This window comes from Pseudophryne corroboree, chromosome 3 (genome assembly GCF_028390025.1).
Source record: "Pseudophryne corroboree isolate aPseCor3 chromosome 3, aPseCor3.hap2, whole genome shotgun sequence".
NCBI lineage: Eukaryota > Metazoa > Chordata > Amphibia > Anura > Myobatrachidae > Pseudophryne > Pseudophryne corroboree.
The window spans coordinates 549,021,969-549,048,163 of record NC_086446.1 but is presented as its reverse complement, the minus strand read 5'-3'; the positions used below and the strand labels follow the sequence as shown (position 1 = coordinate 549,048,163).

Here is a 26,195-nt window from a genome sequence, read left to right as displayed (position 1 = left end):
CCCTGGTAATGTAGGGCTTTGAAAGTCAGTAAGCCAATCTTGAAGACGCATCTTACAGGCAGGCAGTTGAGGGAGTAGAGAAATGGTGTTATGTGGCTGGAACGGGGCTGCCTGGCAGCTACATTTTGTATCAGCTGTAAGCAGTGCAATTATTTTGCTGGGAGACCAAGGTAGAGAGCATTGTAGTAGTTTAATCGAGATGAGACAACTGCATTTATAACTTTTCTATCTATCTATCTATCTAGATGTAAAATATATACAGGGCTGTCAAAATTAAAATTTCCCTACTTAGAGCACTCTGGAATAAGCTCTAATACAGATAAATCTGTACAACAGGTACTTCAGAGGGTACACTAGCCATTTAAAAACAAATGTCACCAGGTGACGTTGTGGGCATGTAAATCACTTGGGAAGCAATACAATTGTTAAGGTAACAATGTACTGTAAAGTGGGTCATCAGCCAGTACTTTCAGACATACATCTCGGCCAACCCGATTATCAGGTGTATTGGAAGAATGTTAAACCCTGGCAGATCTGAAAGACAGATTTAAATGTGAAGCATATCCCAAATTACATGTTACATTCTGCTACAGAGAATGCTGTTATTTCAATGCAAACTGTTGTTGACCACAATATGGGACACATTGCACAACTGTAATGCTCTTAAATCATTTTGTATTGCTGCATCACTATCATGTCACAAAATGCCTCCCACACTCCATCTGGCTGTTTTTTGTGAAGAATGTTTGCGTTGGATCCAGGGACTGTGTCTGAGACTTCATCCAGCAGTACAGTAAGGACGACCATTCTGGTGCAGTATGTTTTCAAAATGCTATGAAACCCTGCTGTCTCTGTGAGCAGCTTTCATTTTATGTTTTTTTTTAAATAAAGCTATTTTTTAAAAGGCAATATTGTACTATTCTATTACCTTTTAAGGTTCAAAGAGCTGCAACTGGCTTAGTTGTTTATTAAGGTGTAGTACCAAATTGATTGGTGCACTGTTAGTGCCCAGTTTTGTTTTCATTTTTATTTCAGTGATGTGTGTGTAGATACTGTAGATGTATATGTTATGGTAAGAACTTACGGTTGATAACGTGATTTCTCTTATGTCCACAGGTATCCACAGGATAACATTGGGATATTGTCGAGCGACAGCGAAAATGGCACCAACACGGTCACGAGCTTTCTAACCTCCCAGGATGCATTGGGGCCTCCACTATATAGTCCCGCCCACTGACTCAGTCAGATCAGTTCTTTCCACAGCGATTTTAGGCAGGAACATTAGGTAGAGACCTGTACAGGTGATAAGTACACACATGCACACCCTTCTATACAAGAAGGAAGAGGTTTTAGTGATTGTCTAGAGCAGGGGTTCTCAAACTCGGTCCTCAGGACCCCACACAGTGCATGTTTTGCAGATAACCCAGCAAGTGCACAGGTGTATTAATTACTCACTGACACATTTTAAAGGGTCCACAGGTGGAGCTAATTATTTCACTTGTGATTCTGTGAGGAGACCTGCAAAACACGCACTGTGTGGGGTCCTGAGGACCGAGTTTGAGAACCTGTGGTCTAGAGCCTCAAATCAGATGCGTCAGGGTGGGATCCCTGTGGACATAAGAGAAATCACGTTATCAACGGTAAGTTCTTTCCATAACGTATATTTCTCTGGCTGGGTCCACAGGATTATCCACAGGATGACATTGGGATTCCCAAAGCCATTTTAGTGGTGGGGACCCTCCTGATTGCACAGGAGGACCTTTCGCCCGAAGTCTGCGTCATGAGAGGCAAAAGTATCCAAGGCATAATGTCTGATGAATGTGTTTATGGAAGACCATGTGGCTGCCCTACATATCTGTTCTGCTGAAGCACCCTGTTGTGCTGCCCAAGAAGGACCTACCTTTCGTGTAGAGTGTGCAGAGACATTAGCCGGAATAGGGAGATCTGCATGAGAATAAGCTTCTGATATTACCATTCTGAGCCATCTTGCCAGCATCTGTTTACTAGCAGGCCATCCTCTTCTATGGAATCCGTAGAGGATGAAGAGAGAATCTGTTTTCCTGATGGCACTAGTACGATCTATGTAGATTCTTAAGGCTCGGACCACGTCCAGCGACGCTTCTCCCGCAGATAGTCCCGATACCTGAAAAGCTGGGACTACAATCTCTTCATTCAGGTGAAACTTTGATACCACCTTTGGAAGATAGCTAGATCTCGTTCTGAGAACTGCTCTGTCTGGAAAAAAAACTTAGGAAAGGAGACTTACACGATAATGCTCCTAAATCTGACACTCTTCTGGCTGACGCCATTGGCAGTAAAAAAAGAACTTTAACCGTTAACCACTTAAGATCTGCTCTCTCAAGTGGTTCAAACAAAGAACCCTGGAGAAATTTAAGAACTAAATTCAAATCCCAGGGAGCTGCAGGAGGAACAAATGGAGGTTGAATATGTACTACTCCTTGAAAAAACGTACGTACATCCTGTAAATCAGCAATCTTTTGCTGAAACCAGACAGTCAACGCTGATACTTGAACCCTCAAGGAAGCAACTTTCAACCCTTTATCCAATCCTGCCTGAAGGAAATCCAAAATCCTAGCTACTTTAAAAGATCTCGGATTGAAATTTTTTCCAGTACACCAATGAATATAGGCTTGCCATATTCTATGATACACACGGGCCGTAGAAGGCTTTCTTGCTCTCAGCATAGTTTGGATTACTTGTTTCGAAAATCCTTTAGCCTCTAAGATAGAGGTTTCAACAGCTACGCCATCAAAGACAGGCGATCCAGATGACTGTGACAACAAGGACCCTGCATTAGCAGATCTGGACGTTGAGGGAGCAGTATCGGTGCTTCCACGGACATTCTCAACAGATCTGTGTACCAATGCCTTCTTGGCCAAGCTGGAGCTATTAGAATGATCGCTCCTTTTGCCTGTTTTATCTTTCTCACTACTCTGGGTAACAGAGATATTGGAGGGAACAGATATGCCATCTGAAAGCTCCATTCTACTGACAGTGCGTCTACAAGGACCGCTCCTGGGTCCCTTGCTCTCGATCCGTACCTCGGAACTTTGTTGTTTAGACGCAACGCCATAAGGTCTATCCCCGGTAGACCCCATCTGTTCACCAGTGTCTGAAACACTTCTGGGTGTAGTGCCCATTCGGTTTCCTGAATGGTGTGCCGACTGAGAAAATCCGCTTCCCAGTTTAGTACACCCGGGACAAATACTGCTGACAATGCTGGGAGATGGAGTTCTGCCCATTTTAGAATGGGAGTTACTTCCTCCATCAGACTCTTGCTGTGAGTTCCTCCTTGATGATTGAGGTATGCTACTGCCGTCGCATTGTCTGAGCGGATCTAGACTGGTCTTCCTTGTAGATTGTCCTTTGCCTGAACTAAAGCCAAGTAAACGGCCCTTATCTCCAACAGATTTATCGGCAGGCGACTTTCCCTTGCGGTCCATTTCCCTGGAACCATAGGCTTCCAAGTACCGCCCCCCAGCCTTGCAGGCTGGCATCTGTTGTCAGGCCTTGCCACTCTTTTATCCAAAAGGGTCTCCCCTTGTTTAAATGGTCTGTCTGTAGCCACCACGCTAGAGACCTTTTTACATTTAGTGGAATCTTTATCATCTGCTTCTTTATCGTCTGATGATTTCCGTTCCATTTGGTCAGAATAAGGTGCTGCAACGGTCTGGAGTGGAATTGCGCATATTCCACTATGTCCAAGGTTGATACCATCAGACCCAAGTCGCATTGCTGCATGGACTGACATTGTCTGGGCTTGCAACGCTTCCTGAGCCATGACCTGCACCTTGACTATCTTTTTCTCTGGTAAGAGAACTTTCTGTAGGTCCAATATGGCCCCCAAATGAACCATCCGCTGTGACGGATTCAGGGACGACTTTTCCCAATTTATGAGCCACCCGTGTCTCTGTAAACAAACTATCGTCTGTTGAAGATGGCTCAACAGTAAATCTTGCGACTGTGCTAAGATTAACAGGTCGTCGAGGTATGGGAATATTCTTATCCCTTGTTTGCGCAGACAAGCTGCCATAACCACCATGATCTTGGTAAACACCCTGGATGCTGTAGCTAGCCCGAACGGCAGAGCTTGGAACTGGAAATGTTCCTGGAGGATGGCAAACCTGAGGTAACACTGATGTGATAGTGCTATAGGCAGTAGGTAAGCATCCCGTACATCCAGAGATACCATGTAATCTCCCGGTTCCATAGCCAACATTATGGAGCGTAACGTCTCCATGTGGAACTTCGGGATCCATATGTATTTGTTCAACATTTTCAGATTTAGAATTGGTCGGTATGACCCATTTGGTTTCTGGATTAGAAATAGATTGGAGTAAAACCCCTGTCCCCTTTGTGATGGAGGTACTGGGACAATCACACCTGACTGCAGTAATTTTTGGACTGCTTCTTGCAGGGCATTGGCCTTCGACTCTATACGAGATGGGCTGGTGCAAAAAAATCTTTGAGGAGGCTGCCTCCTGAATGGGAACCCATACCCCTGAGATACTACCTTCTGCACCCAAGCATCTGCTGTTGACTGTTGCCATATGTGTGCAAAAAGGAGGAGTCGGCCCCCAACCCTGGAATCCTCCAGGCGGAGGCCCATCTCTTCAGGCTGACGGTTTCTGTTCAGGTTTGGAAGCTGGCTTTTTGCTAGCCCACTGCTTCCTACCCCTGGATTTAAACTGGGGTTGCTTAGGCTCCTCTTTAGCTTTCGCTTTGCCACCGAAATGAGCGAAATTTTAAACCCTTGGATTTAGGGTTATAAGCAGCCGGAAATCTGACCTTTTTCGATTCAGCCTCTGATTCTAGGATATCCGATAAAGGTTTTCCAAATAATATATTACCGACAAAAGGCAATGCTTCCAATTCTTTCTTGGACTCCGCATCTGCCTTCCAGGTCCGTAGCCAAACTGCTCTGCGAGCGACTACTGTCAAGGCTGAAGCTTTAGAAGCAACTGTGCCTACATCAATTTCTGCTTCTTCCAAATACTGGGCAGATTGTCTTAAACGGCAAAAACGATCTTCTTGCTCCCTAGTAGGAGAAGGGATGTCATTCTCTAGTTCCTCTATCCATTCGCCCATTGCCTTTGCTACCCAGGCCGAAGCCATAGCAGGTCTTACCACTGCTCCTACTAGAGAAAAAATATTTTTCAACAGGCTCTCTACCCTTCTGTCTGTGACATCATTCAATGAGGTAGATGACAGTGGTAAAGCAGATTTATGCACGAGTCGCAGAACATGTGCATCTACTTTTGGAGGAACTTCTCTTTTCAAACAATCCACAGCAGGAAATGGATAATAAGAATCCCATCTCTTAGGAATCTTATACTTTTTACTGTGCGCTGCCCAAGACTCATCCATCATTTCCGTCAGCTCATCTGACGCTGGGAATTCAGCTTTAACTGATTTTGTTCGTTTAAATACATGTGCTTTAGTTTTTAACACGGTCTTGGCTGGCTCTTCCAACGAGAGAACAGCCTTCACAGCATTAATAAGTTCAGCTACATCTTCTGAACTAAAGCTCTGCGACTGATCATCATACGGAGTTGAATCTATTGTATCATCATCCGATGTATCATCTTGTGTGGTCTGCCACACAGACGTATCTGTCTTAGTCTTACCTGCCCCTTGGTTGCTTGTAGAGGCTACTGGCACCAAACCATAGGAAGGGAGCTGCATGTATGGGTTCATAGTGTAACCTAACCCTTGAGGTGGTGCTACCAGAGCTAACCTGTCCGCTATTGAAGACAGAGTCTTTGCGAACATATTCCATGGTGGCTCTGTTGGTGGTTGAACCAACTCCTGTTTCTTACTTCGCTGAAAAGCGAAAGTTTGCACACAAACCCTCATAAGTGACCAATTGATTCATATCAATTACCCCTGACTTACAAGATAAGCATGTTAGGACTGTAGGAGTGCTTGATAAATTCTCTTCATCACTTTTGGCGCTCACAGACATGGTATTAACCTGTTATTGACTACACAATTTGTGACTGAAAATCAACCTATATGTCAGTATATAGAGGTGAGATCAATCTGACCACAGTGCACCTGAATTGAGGGTCAGAACAGGACTGACATTACACAGAAAAGTCAGCACACATACTAGCAGTCAGTCACATGTTAAAGCATTAGACATTGCCATATGAGAATACAACCTAAATAACAACTTATACATAAGTAGGAAAATTGTACTTCTGTTTTAAACTGGTTCTTTTTTCAACATAGCATGCAGAAAACAGTAGTATACAGGTCTCATATGCAATAGGTACTCAAAATTAACAATGCATACTAAGAAGTAGAGAGAATTTTTAGTACTGTATACCCTGCCTCCGTAGAGCGGGATACAGGGGACTCACCACACTTCCATATCCAAGCAAATACGCTCGTAAGACGTTGAGTGGATTCAGACGCTACTGGTGTACACTGCCGCTCTTGATAACTGATAACGGACACGGACGCTCACCAACGGACACCGACGCTGAGCGACTACCACGTGTATGCAGACGTTAAGGCCTGCGACTCGGTCTGGTGGGTTTATCTCCAGTGTATACAACCGCAGCGTCTAAGCTGCGACCGAGTACCCTCGTGGTAGCGTCTGAGCCGGAAGTGAGGTCATTTAGTTCATGAAACGAGAAACACGCGGGAACTGGCCATGAACTCGGAGGAGGGACGGCCAGGAGAGCGTCTGAATCCCCCTGTTGACTTAAACTCCCAGGATCGCGGCCTCTACCTAGATGCCTATGATCCCCGGAGCGTAGCGCTGTCGCACTCTAGATGTTCGGCGCATCAACACACTGTTTGTAGTCTCCACCAAAGTCAGTGTAGCTGTGTCCTGACCCCTCTAGTAAGAGGAAGTCCATAGACTCACCGTCTCCCCATGCTCCGGCCACAGCCGGGTTACGTCTGCTGGACCTGCTAGAACATCCGACACAGACGCCCGTCGAGACAGCACTGATAGCCGAAGGTAAGCGTTGTTGCGACCCGGTTGGGAGTTGTTGGAGCGACACTTTCTAGAATGCGTTTAAGACGCTGTTAAGATAAGTCGCTCAAAAAAACAATATAGTAAGTCTATAAAAATAAAATAATAAAAGCTTGAGGCTGCTCTCACAGCAGCCCTGTGACCATGCGGCTTCCTGCCGCACCAAGCAAAAAACTGATCTGACTGAGTCAGTGGGCGGGACTATATAGTGGAGGCCCCAATGCATCCTGGGAGGCCAGAAAGCTCGTGACCGTGTTGGTGCCATTTTCGCTGTCGCTCAACAATATCCCAATGTTATCCTGTGGATAATCCTGTGGACCCAGCCAGAGGAAGATAGATATTTATTTGGCAGGAGGATTTGTTCCTTTTCTCAGTATTCTGCTTTTTGCTGGCAAGACAGTGCCTCTGCTCCCTACATCTGTAGAAATGACCATGTAATCTCTCCATGTTATACAAATGGATATAATGAAATTAAATTGTTTGGTGGGAAATATATAAATAATACAGACAGCTATTATACAGAAAAAGGTGTTATTTGACTACTAACATTTAAAGAATGTCAACCCAAACATTTCATTATTGACACAGGATCATTGGCTAATTAAAGAGGGAAAGAAAACTCCCACATGACTCTAGGATGTGTTTGATCAATTTATTTTAATTATTCACATCCTACGAGTGCTTTCATGTGGGACGTTTTCTCTTTTCTTTTTAGTTGAAGTTAGAGTTTATTTGGCCATAGTTTCCCTATAATTCTGGGATGATGGTAATATTAACCTGAATTTTTTTTTTTATGGGAACATATCCATCAATCCTGAGCAGGCTCCAGGGACCGGACTCTGAAACAGGAGAGGTAAGTAATATATGTGGGGCTCTGGGCTGGCCCTTGATAGGGGGACATTGGACTGGCACAGAAAGGGGAGACACTGGAATCGCACACAAGAGAGGGGGCTGGCACAAAAGTGGGGGGCACTATGGGCTGACAAACAACATGAGGGGCATACTTGGGTGAGGGTTCTGTGCTGGCATATAAGGACATGAGAGCTGGCATATGAAGACATGCAGGGTCTTTGAGCTAGCATATAAGAACATGAGGGGGCTTTGAGGGGGATCAGTATGAAATACAGGTTGAGTATCCCTTATCCAAAATGCTTGGGACCAGAGGTATTTTGGATATCGGATTTTTCCGTATTTTGGAATAATTGCATACTATAATGAGATATCATGGTGATGGGACCTAAATCTAAGCACAGAATGCATTTATGTTACATATACACCTTATACACACAGCCTGAAGGTCATTTTAGCCAATATTTTTTATAACTTTGTGCATTAAACAAAGTGTGTCTACATTCACACAATTTATTTATGTTTCATACACACCTTATACACACAGCCTGAAGGTCATTTAATACAATATTTTTTTGTAACTTTGTGTGTTAAACAAAGTTTGTGTACATTGAGCCATCAAAAAACAAAGGTTTCACTATTTCACTCTCACTCAAAAAAGTCCGTATTTCGGAATATTCCGTATTTCGGAATATTTGGATATGGGATACTCAACCTGTACCTCCAATCAAAATCCCGACACCAATTGACCGATGGTCAAAATCCCGACAAGGTCAAAATCCCGACATGGACAAAATACCGACATTTAAAATACAGACAAGGTCAAAATACCGACATGTAAAATGCCGACAGGTCAAAATACCGACATGCCGTTTTTGTTGTCTTTTGTGTGTGTATGTCGACATAAGTCAACATGGACACCATACAAAGTGTACCGCCACGCTCGTCATGCTTCGGGCACGGTGCCTCGCTCCGCTCGGCACACTATTATATTCCCCCTCCAGGTCCACTGGGATGGTAAAGTATGAACAAGTCGGTTTCAATGAAAAAAATCATGAAAAACTCATGTCGGTATTTTGACCTGTCGGCATTTTACATGTCGGTATTTTGACCTTGTCAGTATTTTAAATGTCGGTATTTTGTCCATGTCGGGATTTTGACCTTGTCGGGATTTTGATTGGAGGTAAACTGACTGCATCCCCTTTGAGGACTGAGATATAGATAGGCATAACATTAAAAACCATTGACAGGTGAAGTGAATATTAATTCTCTTGGGTCAGAGCTGTTTTGGCACACACACACACACACACACACACACACACACACACACACGTTGGTAGTATCCCTAATTTCCCAATGCTGTTTCTCTGACTATTGCCAAAATACATGTCAAACAATCTCGATTCGCCAATCCTGAACAAAAAAATTATCAGAATCGGTGAGTACGAGATATTTAATATGTTGTATTTTGCCAATACCCAGAGAAATCCGCGATCATCGGTTTCCGCTGATCAGTGAATCGGATCGCTGTTCAAGGAATCTGCTCTGCATTGGGAAATTCATAGTCTGATAACGATGATCAAAAAAGATGAACTCCTTTGCTTCTGTGTACTGACACACATATAATAAAGATATAATTATTTAACTATGATAGTCCTTAAAAGGGTATTTGTGGCCAGTTAATACTAATAGTCATAGGTTCCTCCTTGCTGGTATTTCTATTCCATATGGGGGGACCTCAAAATGATGGAGAGAACTAATATAGTATAGCAAATTTTATTTAACACAAAGAAAATAAGAATTTACTCACCGGTAATTCTATTTCTCATAGTCCATAGTGGATGCTGGGAACTCTGTAAGGACCATGGGGAATAGCGGGCTCCGAAGGAGGCTGGGCACTCTAGAAAGATCTTAGACTACCTGGTGTGCACTGGCTCCTCCCACTATGACCCTCCTCCAAGCCTCAGTTAGGTACTGTGCCCGGACGAGCGTACACAATAAGGAAGGATTTTGAATCCCGGGTAAGACTCATACCAGCCACACCAATCACACCGTACAACTCGTGATATGAAACACAGTTAACAGTATGAAACAATAGAGCCTCTCAACAGATGGCTCAACAATAACCCGATTTAGTTAACAATAACTATGTACAAGTATTGCAGATAAACCGCACTTGGGATGGGCGCCCAGCATCCACTACGGACTACGAGAAATAGAATTACCGGTGAGTAAATTCTTATTTTCTCTGACGTCCTAGTGGATGCTGGGAACTCCGTAAGGACCATGGGGATTATACCAAAGCTCCCAAACGGGCGGGAGAGTGCGGATGACTCTGCAGCACCGAATGAGAGAACTCCAGGTCCTCCTCAGCCAGGGTATCAAATTTATCGAATTTTGCAAAGGTGTTTGCCACTGACCAAGTAGCAGCTCGGCAAAGTTGTAAAGCCGAGACCCCTCGGGCAGCCGCCCAAGATGAGCCCACCTTCCTTGTGGAATGGGCATTGACAGATTTTGGCTGTGGCAGGCCTGCCACAGTATGTGCAAGCTGAATTGTACTACAAATCCAACGAGCAATAGTCTGCTTAGAAGCAGGAGCACCCAGCTTGTTGGGTGCATACAGGATAAACAGCGAGTCAGATTTTCTGACTCCAGCCGTCCTGGAAACATATATTTTCAGGGCCCTGACAACGTCTAGCAACTTGGAGTCCTCCAAATCCTTAGTAGCCGCAGGCACCACAATAGGCTGGTTCAGGTGAAACGCTGACACCACCTTAGGGAGAAACTGGGGATGAGTCTCTATTCTGCCCTATCCATATGGAAAATCAGATAAGGGCTTTTACATGATAAAGCCGCCAACTCTGACACTCGCCTGGCTGAAGCCAAGGCCAATAACATGACCACTTTCCACGTGAGATATTTCAGATCCACGGTTTTTAGTGGCTCAAACCAATGTGATTTTAAGAAACTCAACATCACGTTGAGATCCCAAGGTGCCACAGGAGGCACAAATGGGGGCTGAATATGCAGCACTCCTTTCACAAAAGTCTGAACTTCAGGTACTGAAGCTAGTTCTTTTTGAAAGAAAATTGACAGAGCCGAGATCTGTACCTTAATGGAGCCCAGTTTTAGGCCCATATTCACTCCTGCTTGCAGGAAATGCAGAAATCGACCTAGTTGAAATTCCTCTGTTGGGGCCTTTTTGGCCTCGCACCATGAAACATATTTCCGCCATATGCGGTGATAATGTTTTGCCGTAACATCTTTCCTGGCTTTAATAAGCGTAGGAATGACTTCCTCCGGAATGCCCTTTTCCTTCAGGATCCGGCGTTCAACCGCCATGCCGTCAAACGCAGCCGCGGTAAGTCTTGGAACAGACAGGGGCCCTGCTGCAGCAGGTCCTGTCTGAGCGGCAGAGACCACGGGTCCTCTGAGATCATCTCTTGAAGTTCCGGGTACCACGCTCTTCTCGGCCAATCCGGAACCACGAGAATTGTGTTTACTCCTCGCTTTCTTATTATTCTCAATACCTTTGGTATGAGAGGTAGAGGAGGGAACACATAAACTGACCGGTACACCCACGGTGTCACTAGAGCGTCCACAGCTATCGCCTGAGGGTCTCTTGACCTGGCGCAATACTTCTCTAGTTTTTTGTTTAGGCGGGACGCCATCATGTCCACCTGTGGACGACCCCATTGATTTACAATCATTTGGAAGACTTCTGGATGAAGTCCCCACTCTCCCGGGTGGAGGTCGTGCCTGCTGAGAAAGTCTGCTTCCCAGTTGTCCACTCCCGGGATGAACACTGCTGACAGTGCTAGTACATGATTCTCCGCCCATCGGAGAATTTTTGTGGCTTCTGCCATCGCCGTCCTGCTTCTTGTGCCGCCCTGTCGATTCACATGGGCGACTGCCGTGATGTTGTCTGACTGGATCAGCACCGGCTGGTGTAGGAGCAGGGATTTTGCTTGACTTAGGGCATTGTAAATAGCCCTTAGTTCCAGAATATTTATGTGAAGGGCAGTCTCCTGACTTGACCATAGTCCTTGGAAATTTCTTCCCTTTGTGACTGCCCCCCAGCCTCGTAGGCTGGCATCCGTGGTCACCAGGACCCAGTCCTGTATGCCGAATCTGCGGCCCTCCAGAAGATGAGCACTGTGCAGCCACCACAGAAGAGACACCCTGGTTCGTGGAGACAGGGTTATTAAACGATGCATCTGAAGATGCGATCCGGACCACTTGTCCAACAGGTCCCACTGAAAAATTCTGGCATGGAACCTGCCGAATGGAATTGCTTCGTAAGAAGCTACCATCTTTCCCAGGACCCGCGTGCAGTGATGCACCGATACCTGTTTTGGTTTTAGGAGGTCTCTGACTAGAGAAGACAACTCTCTGGCTTTCTCCTCCGGGAGAAACACTTTTTTCTGGGCCGTGTCCAGAATCATTCCCAGGAACATTAGACGTGTCGTGGGGACCAGCTGTGACTTTGGGAAATTTAGAATCCAACCGTGCTGGCTCAGCACTTCCTGAGATAGTGCTACTCCCACTAACAACTGTTCCTTGGATCGTGCCTTTATTAGGAGATCGTCCAAGTATGGGATAATTAAAACTCCCTTTTTTCGAAGGAGTATCATCATTTCCGCCATAACCTTGGTAAATACCCTCGGTGCCGTGGAGAGTCCAAACGGCAGCGTCTGGAATTGGTAATGGCAATCCTGTACCACAAATCTGAGGTACTCCTGGTGAGAATTGTAAATGGGGACATGCAGGTAAGCATCCTTGATGTCCAGGGATACCATGTAATCCCCCTCGTCCAGGCTTGCAATAACCGCCCTGAGCGATTCCATCTTGAACTTGAATTTTTTTATGTATGTGTTCAAGGATTTCAAATTTAAAATGGGTCTCACCGAACCGTCCGGTTTCGGCACCACAAATAGTGTGGAATAGTAACCCCGGCCTTGTTGAAGTAGGGGTACCTTGATTATCACCTGCTGGGAATACAGCTTGTGAATTGCTGCTAGCACCGCCTCCCTGTCTGAGGGAGCAATCGGCAAGGCGGATTTTAGGAAACGGCGGGGTGGAGTCGCCTCGAATTCCAGCCTGTATCCCTGAGATACTATTTGAAGGATCCAGGGATCCACCTGTGAGCGAGCCCACTGATCGCTGAAATTCCTGAGGCGGGCCCCCACCGTACCTGGCTCCGCCTGTGAAGCCCCACCGTCATGCGGCGGACTTGGAAGAGGAAGCGGGGGAGGACTTTTGTTCCTGGGAACCTGCTGTTTGCTGCAGCCTTTTTCCCCTGCCTCTGCCTCTTGACAGAAAAGACCCTCCTTTTCCCCGCTTGTTTTTCTGGGACCGAAAGGACTGAACCTGATAAAATGGCGCCTTCTTAGGCTGTGAGGGGACATGGGGTAAAAATGCTGACTTCCCAGACGTTGCTGTGGAAACTAGGTCGGAGAGACCATCCCCAAATAATTCCTCCCCCTTATAAGGCCCATGTGCCTTTTGGAATCTGCATCTCCAGTCCACTGGCGAGTCCATAAGCATCTCCTAGCAGAGATGGATAATGCACTTACTTTAGATGCCAGCCGGCAGATTTCCCTCTGTGCATCTCTCATGTATAAGACTTGAGTCTTTGATATGGTCAATTGTTAGCAGGATCGTGTCTCTGTCTAACGTGTCAATATTTTCTGACAGTTTATCTGACCACGCAGCGGCAGCACTGCACATCCATGCTGACGCAATAGCTGGTCTGAGTATAATGCCTGAGTGTGTATATACAGACTTCAGGATCGCCTCCTGCTTTCTATCAGCAGGTTCCTTAAGGGCGGCCGTATCCTGGGACGGTAGTGCCACCTTTTTAGACAAACGTGTGAGCGCTTTATCCACCCTCGGGGGTGTTTCCCAACGTAACCTATCCTCTGGCGGGAAAGGGAACGCCATTAGTAGCTTCTTAGGAATTACCAATTTCTTATCAGGGGAAGCCCACGCTTCTTCACACACTTCATTTAATTTATCTGACGGGGGAAAAACTACAGGTAGTTTTTTCTCCCCAAACATAATACCCTTTTTTGTGGTACCTGGATGTAAATCAGAAATATTTAACACCTCTTTCATTGCCTCAATCATGCAGTGAATGGCCTTAACGGGCATTAAATTTGACTCATCGTCGTCGACACTGGTGTCAGTATCCGTGTCGACATCTACTTGTGCCACTTGAGATAGCGGGCGTTTCAGTGCCCCTGATGACTTTTGAGACACCTGGACAGGCACGAGCTGAAGACTCGGCTGTCCCACAGTCGGCATGTCGTCAAATTTTTTATGTAAGGAGTCTATACGTGCACTCATTTCCTGCCATAATACCATCCACTCAGGTGTCTGACCCCCAGGGGGTGACATCCCTGCTAAAGGCATCTGCTCCCCCTCCACATCATTATCCTCCTCAAACATGTCGACACAGCCGTACCGACACACTCCACACACACACAGGGAATGCTCAAACAGAGGACAGGACCCACAAAAGCCCTTTGGGGGGACAGAGTAAGAGTATGCCAGCACACACCAGAGCGCTATATATATATATATACAGGGACTAACTGAGTTATGTCCCTAATAGCTGCTTTTCAATATAATATACTGTATACAGTGCCAATTTTAATGCCCCCCCTCTCTTTTCCCTCTTACTGTACTGTAGAATTGCAGGGAAGAGCCAGGGAGCTTCCTTCCAGTCGAGCTGTGAGGGAAAAATGGCGCCAGTGTGCTGAGGAGATAGGCTCCGCCCCTTTTTCGCAGCGTATTCTCCCGCTTTTTATGGGATTCTGGCAGGGGTATTTACCTCATATATAGCCCCAGGGGCTATATATTGAGGTATTTTAGCCAGCCAAGGTGTTTTTATTGCTGCCTCAGGGCGCCCCCCCCCAGCGCCCTGCACCCTCAGTGACCGGAGTGTGAAGTGTGTATGAGGAGCAATGGCGCACAGCTGCAGTGCTGTGCGCTACCTTGGTGAAGACAGGATGTCTTCATGCCGCCGATTTTCCGGACCATCTTCTTGCTTCTGGCTCTGTAAGGGGGACGGCGGCGCGGCTCCGGGACCGAACATCAAGGCTGGGCCTGCGGTCGATCCCTCTGGAGCTAATGGTGTCCAGTAGCCTAAGAAGCCCAATCCGGCTGCAAGCAGGCGAGTTCGCTTCTTCTCCCCTTAGTCCCTCGCTGCAGTGAGCCTGTTGCCAGCAGGTCTCACTGAAAATAACAAATTCTAAGACTATAACTTTCTAAGAGCTCAGGAGAGCCCCTAGTGTGCATCCAACCTCGGCCGGGCACGAAATCTGAGGCTTGGAGGAGGGTCATAGTGGGAGGAGCCAGTGCACACCAGGTAGTCTAAGATCTTTCTAGAGTGCCCAGCCTCCTTCGGAGCCCGCTATTCCCCATGGTCCTTACGGAGTTCCCAGCATCCACTAGGACGTCAGAGAAATTAAAATACATTCAACGTGGGATGCAAACCAGAAGTCCAAGGGAAGCCGTCCAGATAAGTTCTAAAGGTAAGGCAAAAGAACCAGCTGGAAGTTGTAATATGACATGTGTTCCGTAGTTTGTAATGCATGCTGGGACCTTTGTTATTGTTCTTATCTCCATTGTGTCAGGTAAGCAATCACATTTTCTTGATTAAGCTCTATCTACAGCGATGAGTGACGCCATAAAGCATCAAACCGGCACTCAAAACATGAGATAGAGGCTGGTGCACACAGAGGGGTGATGTCTCAATGTAAGGTGTTTAAGTTTTTGTTATCCCTGGCGAAAATGTAAAGAAATGTAAAAGTTGGATGAATTCCATTGTATCAGCCTAATTCCCGGAGTACTTTCCATCTTGTTATTTGATACTATTGGGAAGGGCACTAAGACAAATTTCAAGGATAGTTCTGCATCAGAGCGCTGGGTTGTTAGGGGATGAATGTGTGTGAATGTATATATGTGTATATGAATATACACACACACACACACACACACACACACACATACATACATATATATATATATATATATACAGTGGGGGGATAAGGGTACCGGCGACCAATGTTGTGTGAGTGTACTGAAATCTAAGATTTATAAGCCAAAAAATATAAAATTTGAACAAACAGTTTAATAGCACGTATAAATAAAATACATAAAATTTCCAGATAAAGAAATTTTAAAACACACAGGTAAAAGATTAAGTAAAAAATGTAAAGGTAAGGACTTAGCTTTTTAAAATGTTTTTTGTCTATTTCTATTTCCATGAGATCGTTGCCATGGATACCGCAAAATCACATTGACTGAGTCTCCTTAGACTCCTGAAAGATGGCCGCCGCAATTTCATGTTATCCCTATGGAGTATAGCCACAACAAAATGGCCGCTACAGCACCTGGTGTGATGGACACACACTTCATTGAGACCTGCACAAGACTAGAGGCACATACACAGTGAATGGGAACCGCCGCCGGCGCATGCGCACAAGCAAACCGGAAGTGGGGCGGAAGTACCCGGAATCACGTGACGCGCCACCTCCGTCACCGGAAGTGTGGCGGAAATACAGCAATTTGCTGTTTTCAAGTAATTCTGAACATTTTTAGCCTCTCAAAACACTCGTTTTTCAGTAGGAACATGCAACTGTGATCCCTACTACCTTGGGCCTGGTTCTGATGTAATGTCCTGACTGTTTTTATGTTAAACAATTGCAAATGTTTTTAATTGGTCACATGATGAATGATGTCATCACATACCTAGAGCAAATACTGCTAGGGCTATAAATAGGCATGCAATCTCACTCTGTCCCTACCCCTTGAAGAAGTCTGGTGTGACGAAACGCGTTGGGCTCCCTGCAGTGACCCCCTTGCCTATTTTAAAAAGCTAAGTCCTTACCTTTACATTTTTTACTTAATCTTTTACCTGTGTGTTTTAAAATTTCTTTATCTGGAAATTTTATGTATTTTATTTATACGTGCTATTAAACTGTTTGTTCAAATTTTATATTTTTTGGCTTATAAATCTTAGATTTCAGTACACTCACACAACATTGGTCGCCGGTACCCTTATCCCCCCACTGTATATCTCTTTGGCAGCACTGTACTAGCGTTGCAATCTTAAGGGGTGGCAGACGCCTATAACAAGGATCGTTGTGTTTTTAGTATCTTTTAACTAATTTATATTCAAATTATTACGGAGGTCATACCCCACAAGTGGCGCCGTATCATCCTTTGCTATATATATATATATATATATATATAAACACACACACATATATATATATATATATACAGGTTGAGTATCCCTTATCCAAAATGCTTGGGACCAGAGGTATTTTGGATATTGGATTTTTCCGTATTTTGGAATAACTGCATACCATAATGAGATATCATGGTGATGGGACCTAAATCTAAGCACAGAATGCATTTATGTTACATATACACCTTATACACACAGCCTGAAGGTCATTTTAGCCAATATTTTTTATAACTTTGTGCATTACACAAAGTGTGTCTACATTCACACAATTCATTTATGTTTCATATACACCTTATACACACAGCCTGAAGGTCATTTAATACAATATTTTTAATAACTTTGTGTATTAAACAAAGTTTGTGTACAATGAGCCATCAAAAAACAAAGGTTTCACTATCTCAGTCTCACTCAAAAAAGTCCGTATTTCGGAATATTCCGTATTTCGGAATATTTGGATATGGGATACTCAACCTGTATATATATATATGTATAGTTTAACATTTTTTTTTATATACAACTTTTTTCATTAAGACCATTCCATGACCATTTTACAAAAATTTTTACAAAAATCTACTAATTTGTGGGTCTTCAGATGAAACGCTACATTGACTTGAAGTTACAAAAACAGATCTTTTTTCTTTTCTATATTCATATGCACACATTTTAATAACATATGTAGATAAACATTCTGTGGAAGAGACAGGCAACTTCTTATTTTATTACTAGAATGCTTTAAGAATACCAAGGCAGTCCTGTAAGAGAGAGAGAAAAAAAAAAAAGTAAGTCAAAAAATATATTTTTTTTTAACCATACCTGTAGAATAACATAGGCCCTCATTCCAAGTTCTTCGCTCGCGAGCTGCTTTTAGTAGCATTGCAAACGCTGGGCCGCCGCCCTCTGGGAGTGTATCTTAGCATAGCAGAATAGCGAACGAAAGATTAGCAGAACTGCTACTAAATAATTTGCTGCAGTTTCTGAGTAGATCCAGACCTACTCCTAGACTGCGATCACCTTAGTCCGTTTAGTTCCTGGTTTGACGTCACAAACACGCCCTGCGTTCGGCCAGCCACTCCTGCGTTTTTACCTGGCACGCCTGCGTTTTTTAGCACACTCCCTGAAAACGGCCAGTTTCCGCCCAGAAACACCCACTTCCTGTCAATCACACTACGATCACTCGAGCGATGAAAAAACGTTGCTCAAGCTTGTGTAAATCTACAAAGTTTTGTGTGAAAGTACTTAGCGCATGCGCGCTGCGTACCATGCGCATTTTTGCTGTTTTTTTACTTAATCGCTGCACTGCGAAAATCGGCAGCGAGCGAACAACTCGGAATGACCACCATAGTCATTTACAACATTTGATTTAGAATTTTTTTTCAGTTTACCCGCGATTCTGAAATTAAACCACTAGAGGTCTCTATTGTATAAAAATATACAGATGATCAAAATTCTAAAAAGATTTCTCACAAATAGCTTTGTGGTTTAACAGGGCATTTGGCAGATGCAATGTTTGCAGTCATATTATACAATCTTCACGTTCCAGTTTTGTTTTGCCATTCTCTACTCTTCATAATAGTCTGTATATAGGGGGTAATTCCAAGTTGATCGCAGCAGGAATTATGTTAGCAGTTGGGCAAAACCATGTGCACTGCAGGGGAGGCAGGTTTAACATGTGCAGAGAGAGTTAGATTTGGGTGTGGTGTGTTCAAGCTGCAATCTAATTTTCAGTGTAAAAATAAAGCAGCCAGTATTTACCCTGCACAGAAACAAAATAACCCAAACCAAATCTAACTCTTTCTGCACATGTTATATCTGCCTCCCCTGCAGTGCACATGGTTTTGCCCAACTGCAAACAAAATTCCTGCTGCAATCAACTTGGAATTACCCCCATAGGGCCTAATTCAGAGTTGATCGCAGCAGCAAATTTGTTAGCAGTTGGGCAAAACCATGTGCACTGCAGGGGGTCAGATATAACATGTGCAGAGGGAGTTCGATTTGGGTGGGGTGTGTTCAAACTGAAATCTAAATTGCAGTGTAAAAATAAAGCAGCCAGTATTTACCCTGCACAAAAACAAAATAACCCACCCAAATCTAACTCTCTGCAAATGTTATATCTGCCACACCTGCAGAGCACATGGATTTGCCCAACTGCTAACAAATTTGCTGCTGCGATCACCTCTGAATTACCCCCATAGAGCACAACGGAACTTGTATTGAACAAAAGCTGCAGCTGCTACATTATACCACTTCGTATGAAAATTCAGAGACTCCGTTACACTCAAGTGTTGCATATAAAATTAACCAGCAGATTCTCTCGGTGTGTCCTAGACACACTGTGTTGCGACAAAGATGCATATTTGGCAAAAAAGAAATCCAGATGCTAGCAGAGTGTCTGTTGGCATGACTACAGCAGTGATGTATGAGGACACATCTGTAATTGTGTACATTTAAGGGAAAATACCAATGGCAAAATATGCAACATTTTGCATCAAAATATAAAATATAGTTTTGAAAATGTTGCTCATCTCTGATAATAATAGCAATAAGCAAATCATGGGCACTAAAAAAAATAATAATTTGTGGCTTTGACGTAGTGTTTATACACAACTGTATTTTCTACCAGCAGTAACTTTAAAGTAAAATAATAGTATTTAATTACCTACCAGTAAATACTTTTCTCGTAGTCCATAAGGGATATTGGGGAATTAGTAAAATGGGGTATAGACGGGGTCCAAAGGAGCCAGTGCACTTTAAAATTCTTCAACTGGGTGTGCTAGTTCCTCCCCTCTATGTCCCCTTACACAGGCAGTTATAGGTAAAATAGTGCCCAAAGGAGAATGGACACACTTGAGAGAAGGAACATAACAACGAGTGGTGAGATTCACACACCAGCACATCAATAACATAAAACGAACAGCAACGGCTGGTAACAAAACAGCCACAGCTGAACAGGTAGCCATATAAGAAAAAACCTGCAGAAAAGTCAATGCACTGAGGTGGGCGCCCAATATCCCTTATGGACTACGGGAAAAGGATTTACTGGTAAGTAATTAAAATCCTATTTTCTCTAACATCCATAAGGGATATTGGGGAAATAGTACGATGTGGACGTCCCAAAGATTCCAGAACAGGCGGAAATTTGCGGAGACATCTGCAGCACCGCCTGCCCAAACTGGGTATCCTCTTTGGCCAGGGTATCAAACCTGTCGAACTTCAAAAGTGTTCTTCCCCGACCACGTAGAAGCTCGGCATAGTTGCAAGGCCGAGACTCCATGGGCAGTCACCCAGGAAGACCCCACTGATCTCGTAGAGTGGGCCTTCAGAGACTGTGGAACAGGTAAAGCTGCCGACCTATAGGCCTGTTGGATAGTAAGCCTAAGCCAACAAACAATGGATTGCTTAGAAGCAGGGCAACCCTTTTTCTGCGCATCATAGAGCACAAACAAGGAATCCGTCTCTCTGATCCGAGCTGTTCTCTTGATATAGATCTTCAAGGCTCACACAGCATCCAATGCCTCCGGAGGAGCAGAAGTGCCAGAAACTGAGGAACCACAAAAGGTTGATTTAAGTGGAACGCAGAGGCGACTTTCGGCAGGAACTGCTGCCTAGCCCTGAGCTCCGCTCTGTCCTCGTAAAAGACCAAGTAGGGACTTTTACATAATAAGGCCCCCAATTTTGAGACACGCCTAGCAGAAGCCAGGGCCAGTAACATCTCAGTCTCCCATGTGAGCTACTTGTCTTCTACCATCATCAGAGGTTCAAACCAGGAGGACTGTAGAAATTCAAATCCCAGGTTGCCGTGTGTGGCACAAAAGGAGGTTGTATGTGGAGTACCCTTTGCAAGAAGGTTTGAACTTCTGGCAACACTGCCAATTTCTTCTGGAAGAAAATTGAGAGAGCTGAAATCTGGACCTTAATGGAACCCAGACGTAAGCCCTGATCCACACCAGCCTGCAGGAAATGTAATAAACGTCCCAGGTGGAACTCTGCTAGCGGATACGTGCATTACTCGCACCAAGAGACATATCTTCCAGATATGATGACAGTGTTTTGACGTCACAAGTGTCCTGGCCTGAACCATAGTAGCAATAATCTTTTTGGAAAAGCCTTTGTGAGCTAGGATGTTCCGCTCAACCTCCATGCCGTCAAATGAAGATGCCGTAAGTCCGGGTACACGAACGGCCCTTGTTGAAGAAGATCTCTTCTCATCAGGAGAGGACAAGGGTCTTTGACGGACATGTCCAGAAGATCTGCGTACCACGCTCTCCAAGGCCAATCCGGGGCAATCAGTAATGCCTGGACTCTTCGATTCCTGATTCGCTTTAGCACCCTTGGGATCAATGGAATTGGAGGAAACAGGTAGACCAGCCGGTAAGACCACGGTAACGTCAGTGCATCTACTGCCCTCACCTGAGTGTCCCTGGTTTGTGAGCAATACCAGGGAAGCTTATTGTTGAGTCGAGAAGCCATCATGTCTATTTGTGGGCAACCCAACCGGTCAATGATCTGCTGAAACACCTGATGGTGGAGTACCCACTCTCCCAGGTGGAGATTGTGATGACTCAGGAAGCCCACTTCCCAGTTGTCCACTCCCAGAATAGATTGTGGACATTGCTCTTACATTTCTTTCTGTCCAGTGGTGTATATTTGACACCTCTCGCATGCAGGCCCTGCTTTTTATCCATCCTTGTCGATTTATGTATGCCACCGCTGTGGCATTGCCCAACTGAACTTAGATTGCGTGATCCCTGAGTAGAGGAGAGGTCTGAAGCAGAGTATTGTAGATCGACCAAAGTTCCAGCATGTTGATCGGAAGTAGGGCCTCATGGGCTGACCACATACCCTGGAACTGAGTCCCCTGGGTGACAGCTACCCATCCTCTTAGATTCGCATCTGTCGTAAGGAGGATCCAAATCCTGAATCCCGAAACTTCGCCCTTCCAGTAGGCTTGAGGACTGCAGCCACCACAGGAGGGAAATCCTGGCCTGAGGTGACAGTCTTATTACCCGATGCATCTGAAGATGTGATCCGGACCACTTGCTCAGGAGATCCAATTAAAATGTTCTGGCATGGAGCCTTCGACACTGGATCACTTCGTATGAGGCTACCATTTTCCCCAACAATCTTATGCAAAGATGGATGGATATTTGAGTAGGCCGTAGAACCATTCGGACCATCTCCTGGAGTGTGCTCGCTTTGTCCTCTGGGAGTAACACTTTCTGGGCCACAGTATCCAGCAACATTCCCAGGAACAGAAGCCATTGAGTTGGCTCCAGGTGGGACTTCTGTAAATCGAGGATCCACCCATGGTGTGACAGAAGTTGGATAGTGTGGTCTATATGGAGCAATAAAAGCTCCCTGGATCTTGCCTTTATCAAGAGATCGTCCAGATAAGGGACAATATTGACCCCCTGGACCCAGAGTTGGAACATCATCTCCGCCATCACCTTCGTGAACACCCTCGGAGCTGTGGACAGGCCGAAGGGTAGCGGCTGGAACTGGTAGTGATCGTTCAGCAGGGCAAACCGCAGGTAAGCCTGGTGAGGTGGCCAAATCGGGATAATAATAATAATAATTTTATTTATATAGCGCTCTTTCTCCAACAGGACTCAAGGCGCTTTACAGATATCAAAAACAATGCACATGATACAGAGGATTTGAGTAATACAACAATAGACAAGCAACACAGACATAAAAGAAAACCTTAAGCACACAGAAAGCATAATGCAGGATTGGTGTAGGCATTTTGGGTAATAACTTCCAAGGGTTGTGTATTCCACCCTCACAAGGTACCAGGTGCGGCAGCCATCTTGAGCGCTCAGCGTAGGATTACCCAGTATGGAATAGTTCACCCCTAGAAGAGATGACACAAAATGGGGGTGATTTCAGATTCCTACAGTTCAGAGTAGGGTTCCATCAAAACCATCAGGCCTATGTATTTTTCATCCCATCCACAAGTGTACCATAAGGGGCAGCCATGTTGGGCGCACTTTGAAGGTTACACTGTGGGAGGTGAGCCATACAAGGGCCAAGTTCATATATGGGAAGACTGATGCTTATGTAGTAGTATGATGTACCCTGCATGTAGGGCTGAGGATATGGAGATTTATACCCAGTGAGAACATTAACTCCCATTTTTCCAGGTCCGAAATCACTGCTCGCAAGGATTCCATCTTGAACGTCAAAACCTTTAGGTAAGGGTTCAAGGTTTTTAGATTCAAAATGGGCATACCGAACCGTCCGGCTTCGGTATCACAAACAGGCGGTAGTAATCCGTTTCCTGTTGTTGTAGTGGCACCGGCACAATGACTTGAGACTAAACCAACTTTTGGATGGCCTGTTGCAGCGCAACTCGTGTAACCTCCACAACTGGTAAGCTTGATTTTAAAAATCGTTGGGGAGGAGCACCATCGAACTCCAGCTTGCAGCCCTGAGAAATTAGGTCTCTTACCATCCTGGCACGAGCTTTCCCAGATGCGGCTGAAGTGACGCAGTCGCGTGCACACCTCGAGGTCCACTCGGGGTGGGGAGGCACATTCATGCTGAGGCCTTAGTGGAAGCTGAACTGGTGCTTTGTTCCTGAGGACCTGCGGCGGCTGGTTTTCTTGTTTTACCTCTGGAGCCTCTCGCCACGGTGGAGGCGCCTCTGCCTCTTAATCTGAACCTGGCAGATCGAAAGGACTGGGTAGGCCACCCCGTCTGCCATTGCAGCTAGGTCTGCAACAGTCTACTGCAGCTGTGTCTTCAGAAAATTAGCCATGTACTAAGATGACGTCTGTCATCATGGATTTTATGGCACCTAGCCAGGAAGGCTCTTGACCCTCCCCACCAGCCCTCTCACTGAGTTGTGAGGACTGGTTGCATTGTTCACATGATATGGAACCAGTTGTTGAGGGAGAGAATTTTGTGTGACATACACTGCATAATTGGTGTTTTACCATGTTTACAGTAGACAACACTTATATACACATACAAGCAGACAAGTAATATAATAGCAACCCTGCCCTTACTGTATGTGAGAGGGAGACACAGAGAAAGGAACAGCACACCCAAGCTAAACAGCCCCTGTGAGACTGCAAGCAGTTTTTTCACGGTGTAACACCGGATTTTTAGTCCTTTTCAGGACACAGATAGTGTACAATAGCGGCTCTCCCCCTTTGCTACACCCGTGTACCAGTTTTCCTGCGTAGCCTGAGTATCTGGAGGAGCTGTGTGTGCCTGCTGCTGCAGCTGTAAGCAGAGGAAGGTGCCAAAACGCTGCTGGACCCAGTCTGAGGAAGCTCCGCCCCCTGTAATGACGCCGGAGCCATATAGATATTTATCCTGACAAAGTCTCCATATAAGTGTAAAACATCACATTAGTGCTAGTTTTCACTACCGCTGCCAGTGTACATAGGGGGGCTATAGCGGATCCCGACAGGGAGGGTCCTGTATGACGCCTCTGCATTTGCGCTGCACAAAAAACCGGGGGACCCCCCTAGTGGGGGCTCCCGGTTTGTACTCAGCACTCCTCTCACCTTCAGTCAATGTTAGGGGTGTGTGGCGTGCTGCGAGTGTGACCGCTAAGGCGCAATGCCCCACTGTACAACAACCTTTCAGGATGGTGGTCCTGCAGCTGGGAAGCGGCTGTGACGCCTTACAGAAGCCGGTGACTGTCCCTACCCCCCCAACTCCCACGGTGCAGGTATGCTGTTGCCCACACAGCATACCGAAAATGATAACGTTTTAAAATAAACTGAAGAAAAATCTCTGGAGCTTCAGAGTGTGCATCCTCTCCTGAGGGCACTTTTTTCTAAACTGCCTGTGGGAGGGTGCATAGAGGGGAGGAGCCAGCACACCCAGCTGAAGAAATTTAAAGTGCACCGGCTCCTTAGGACCCCGTCTATACCCCATCGTACTAATTCCCCAATATCCCTTATGGATGCTAGAGAAACAGATGCATCCTCATACATTTATCCTCAATATAACATGCAGTGGGAGATGCCTCCCATGAGTGAGCTCACAGGTGCCAAGCAAGTAGCTAGCGTTGGGCATCTTTTTTTGGCCAAAAATGCAATGTATTTGCAATAATATGCAACCAAGACACACGGGGAGACTGTGCTGATTGATTTGATATGTGACACTTGTATATCTGTGTGCGATTGAGTATGTATATGAAGCACAACAGAACTTGGTATGGAAAAAAGCCATGGCCGCTGCATTGTAGCACTTCGTATAAAGATTCAGAGTCTCAGTCGCACACAGATATACAAGTGTCATATATCAAATAAATCAGAACAGTCTCCTGGTGCGTCCTAGTCACACTGCATTGCGACTTAGATACATTTTCAGAAAAAACGACGCCCGATACTAGCGGAGTCTCACATGACATGGCGCATATCTGTATAAATATTTAAAAAAAAACAACCCACAGAGCCAATATGATTCACACCATTACGCCCTGCCAAGGCCTATATCTTAAAGCGTAATTGTGTCCAAACTGAACACTCAGTGATGTCTGCTGCACTCTCCTCACTCCTGAACTTTTTCCATGGAGAGCATGCTGCTGGCAGGAGGGTATTTTGCAGAAACAGAAAATATGAATTTTCAGTTTTGGTTGGAACTATCCTTTACCATTTCTATATAAAAATATTTGAAGTACATTTAGCTTATTTTACACATTGTATGTAACTCACCATTTGTTTTCTCTTTTAAAAGTCAGAGTAATGTTTTAACCTAGTAAAAAAAAAAAAAAAAAAAGAACGCAAGAAAGAAAAGTAAATATGAAAGACAGTAATTCAATCACTTAAATACAGTAAGAAGTGTGAATGTAACAGATTTCATGAACAAAAATGTATCCTTTAAGGTGTAAAGCAAAACAACAGACTCATGTAATTATACTTCTCTATCTACTCATGTCATGCAGACAGCATCAGGACTACTTACCTGTACAGTAAAGCTTCACCTTTGTTGTTTGCTATAGAAAAGAAACCACTGTGAGGGGAAAAATCCATTGCTCTGGGAAGATGAATCCGCTTTCTTTTGCTTTGTATGGGGAAGTTCGAGAAGACAGTAAATGAGGGAATGTGAACCTGTGGAAAC

At 45.0% G+C, this 26,195-nt stretch overlaps 1 protein-coding gene across 5 annotated transcripts in view; it reads right to left on the bottom strand.

The window, feature by feature from the left end:
* Positions 1–17,744: 17,744 nt before the first annotated feature.
* UTP18 (UTP18 small subunit processome component) overlaps positions 17,745–26,195 on the bottom strand; it is a 134,292-nt gene continuing 125,841 nt past the window's right edge. For all 5 annotated transcript variants that reach the window (XM_063961256.1, XM_063961259.1, XM_063961255.1 and 2 more), the window contains 3 exons: positions 26,040–26,185; positions 25,790–25,829; positions 17,745–17,869 (listed from right to left, as the gene is read on the bottom strand). In XM_063961256.1, coding sequence (XP_063817326.1) covers positions 25,805–25,829; positions 26,040–26,185 — 171 coding nt within the window. In that variant the 3' untranslated portion in view covers positions 17,745–17,869; positions 25,790–25,804. The remainder of the gene's footprint in view (positions 17,870–25,789; positions 25,830–26,039; positions 26,186–26,195) is intronic.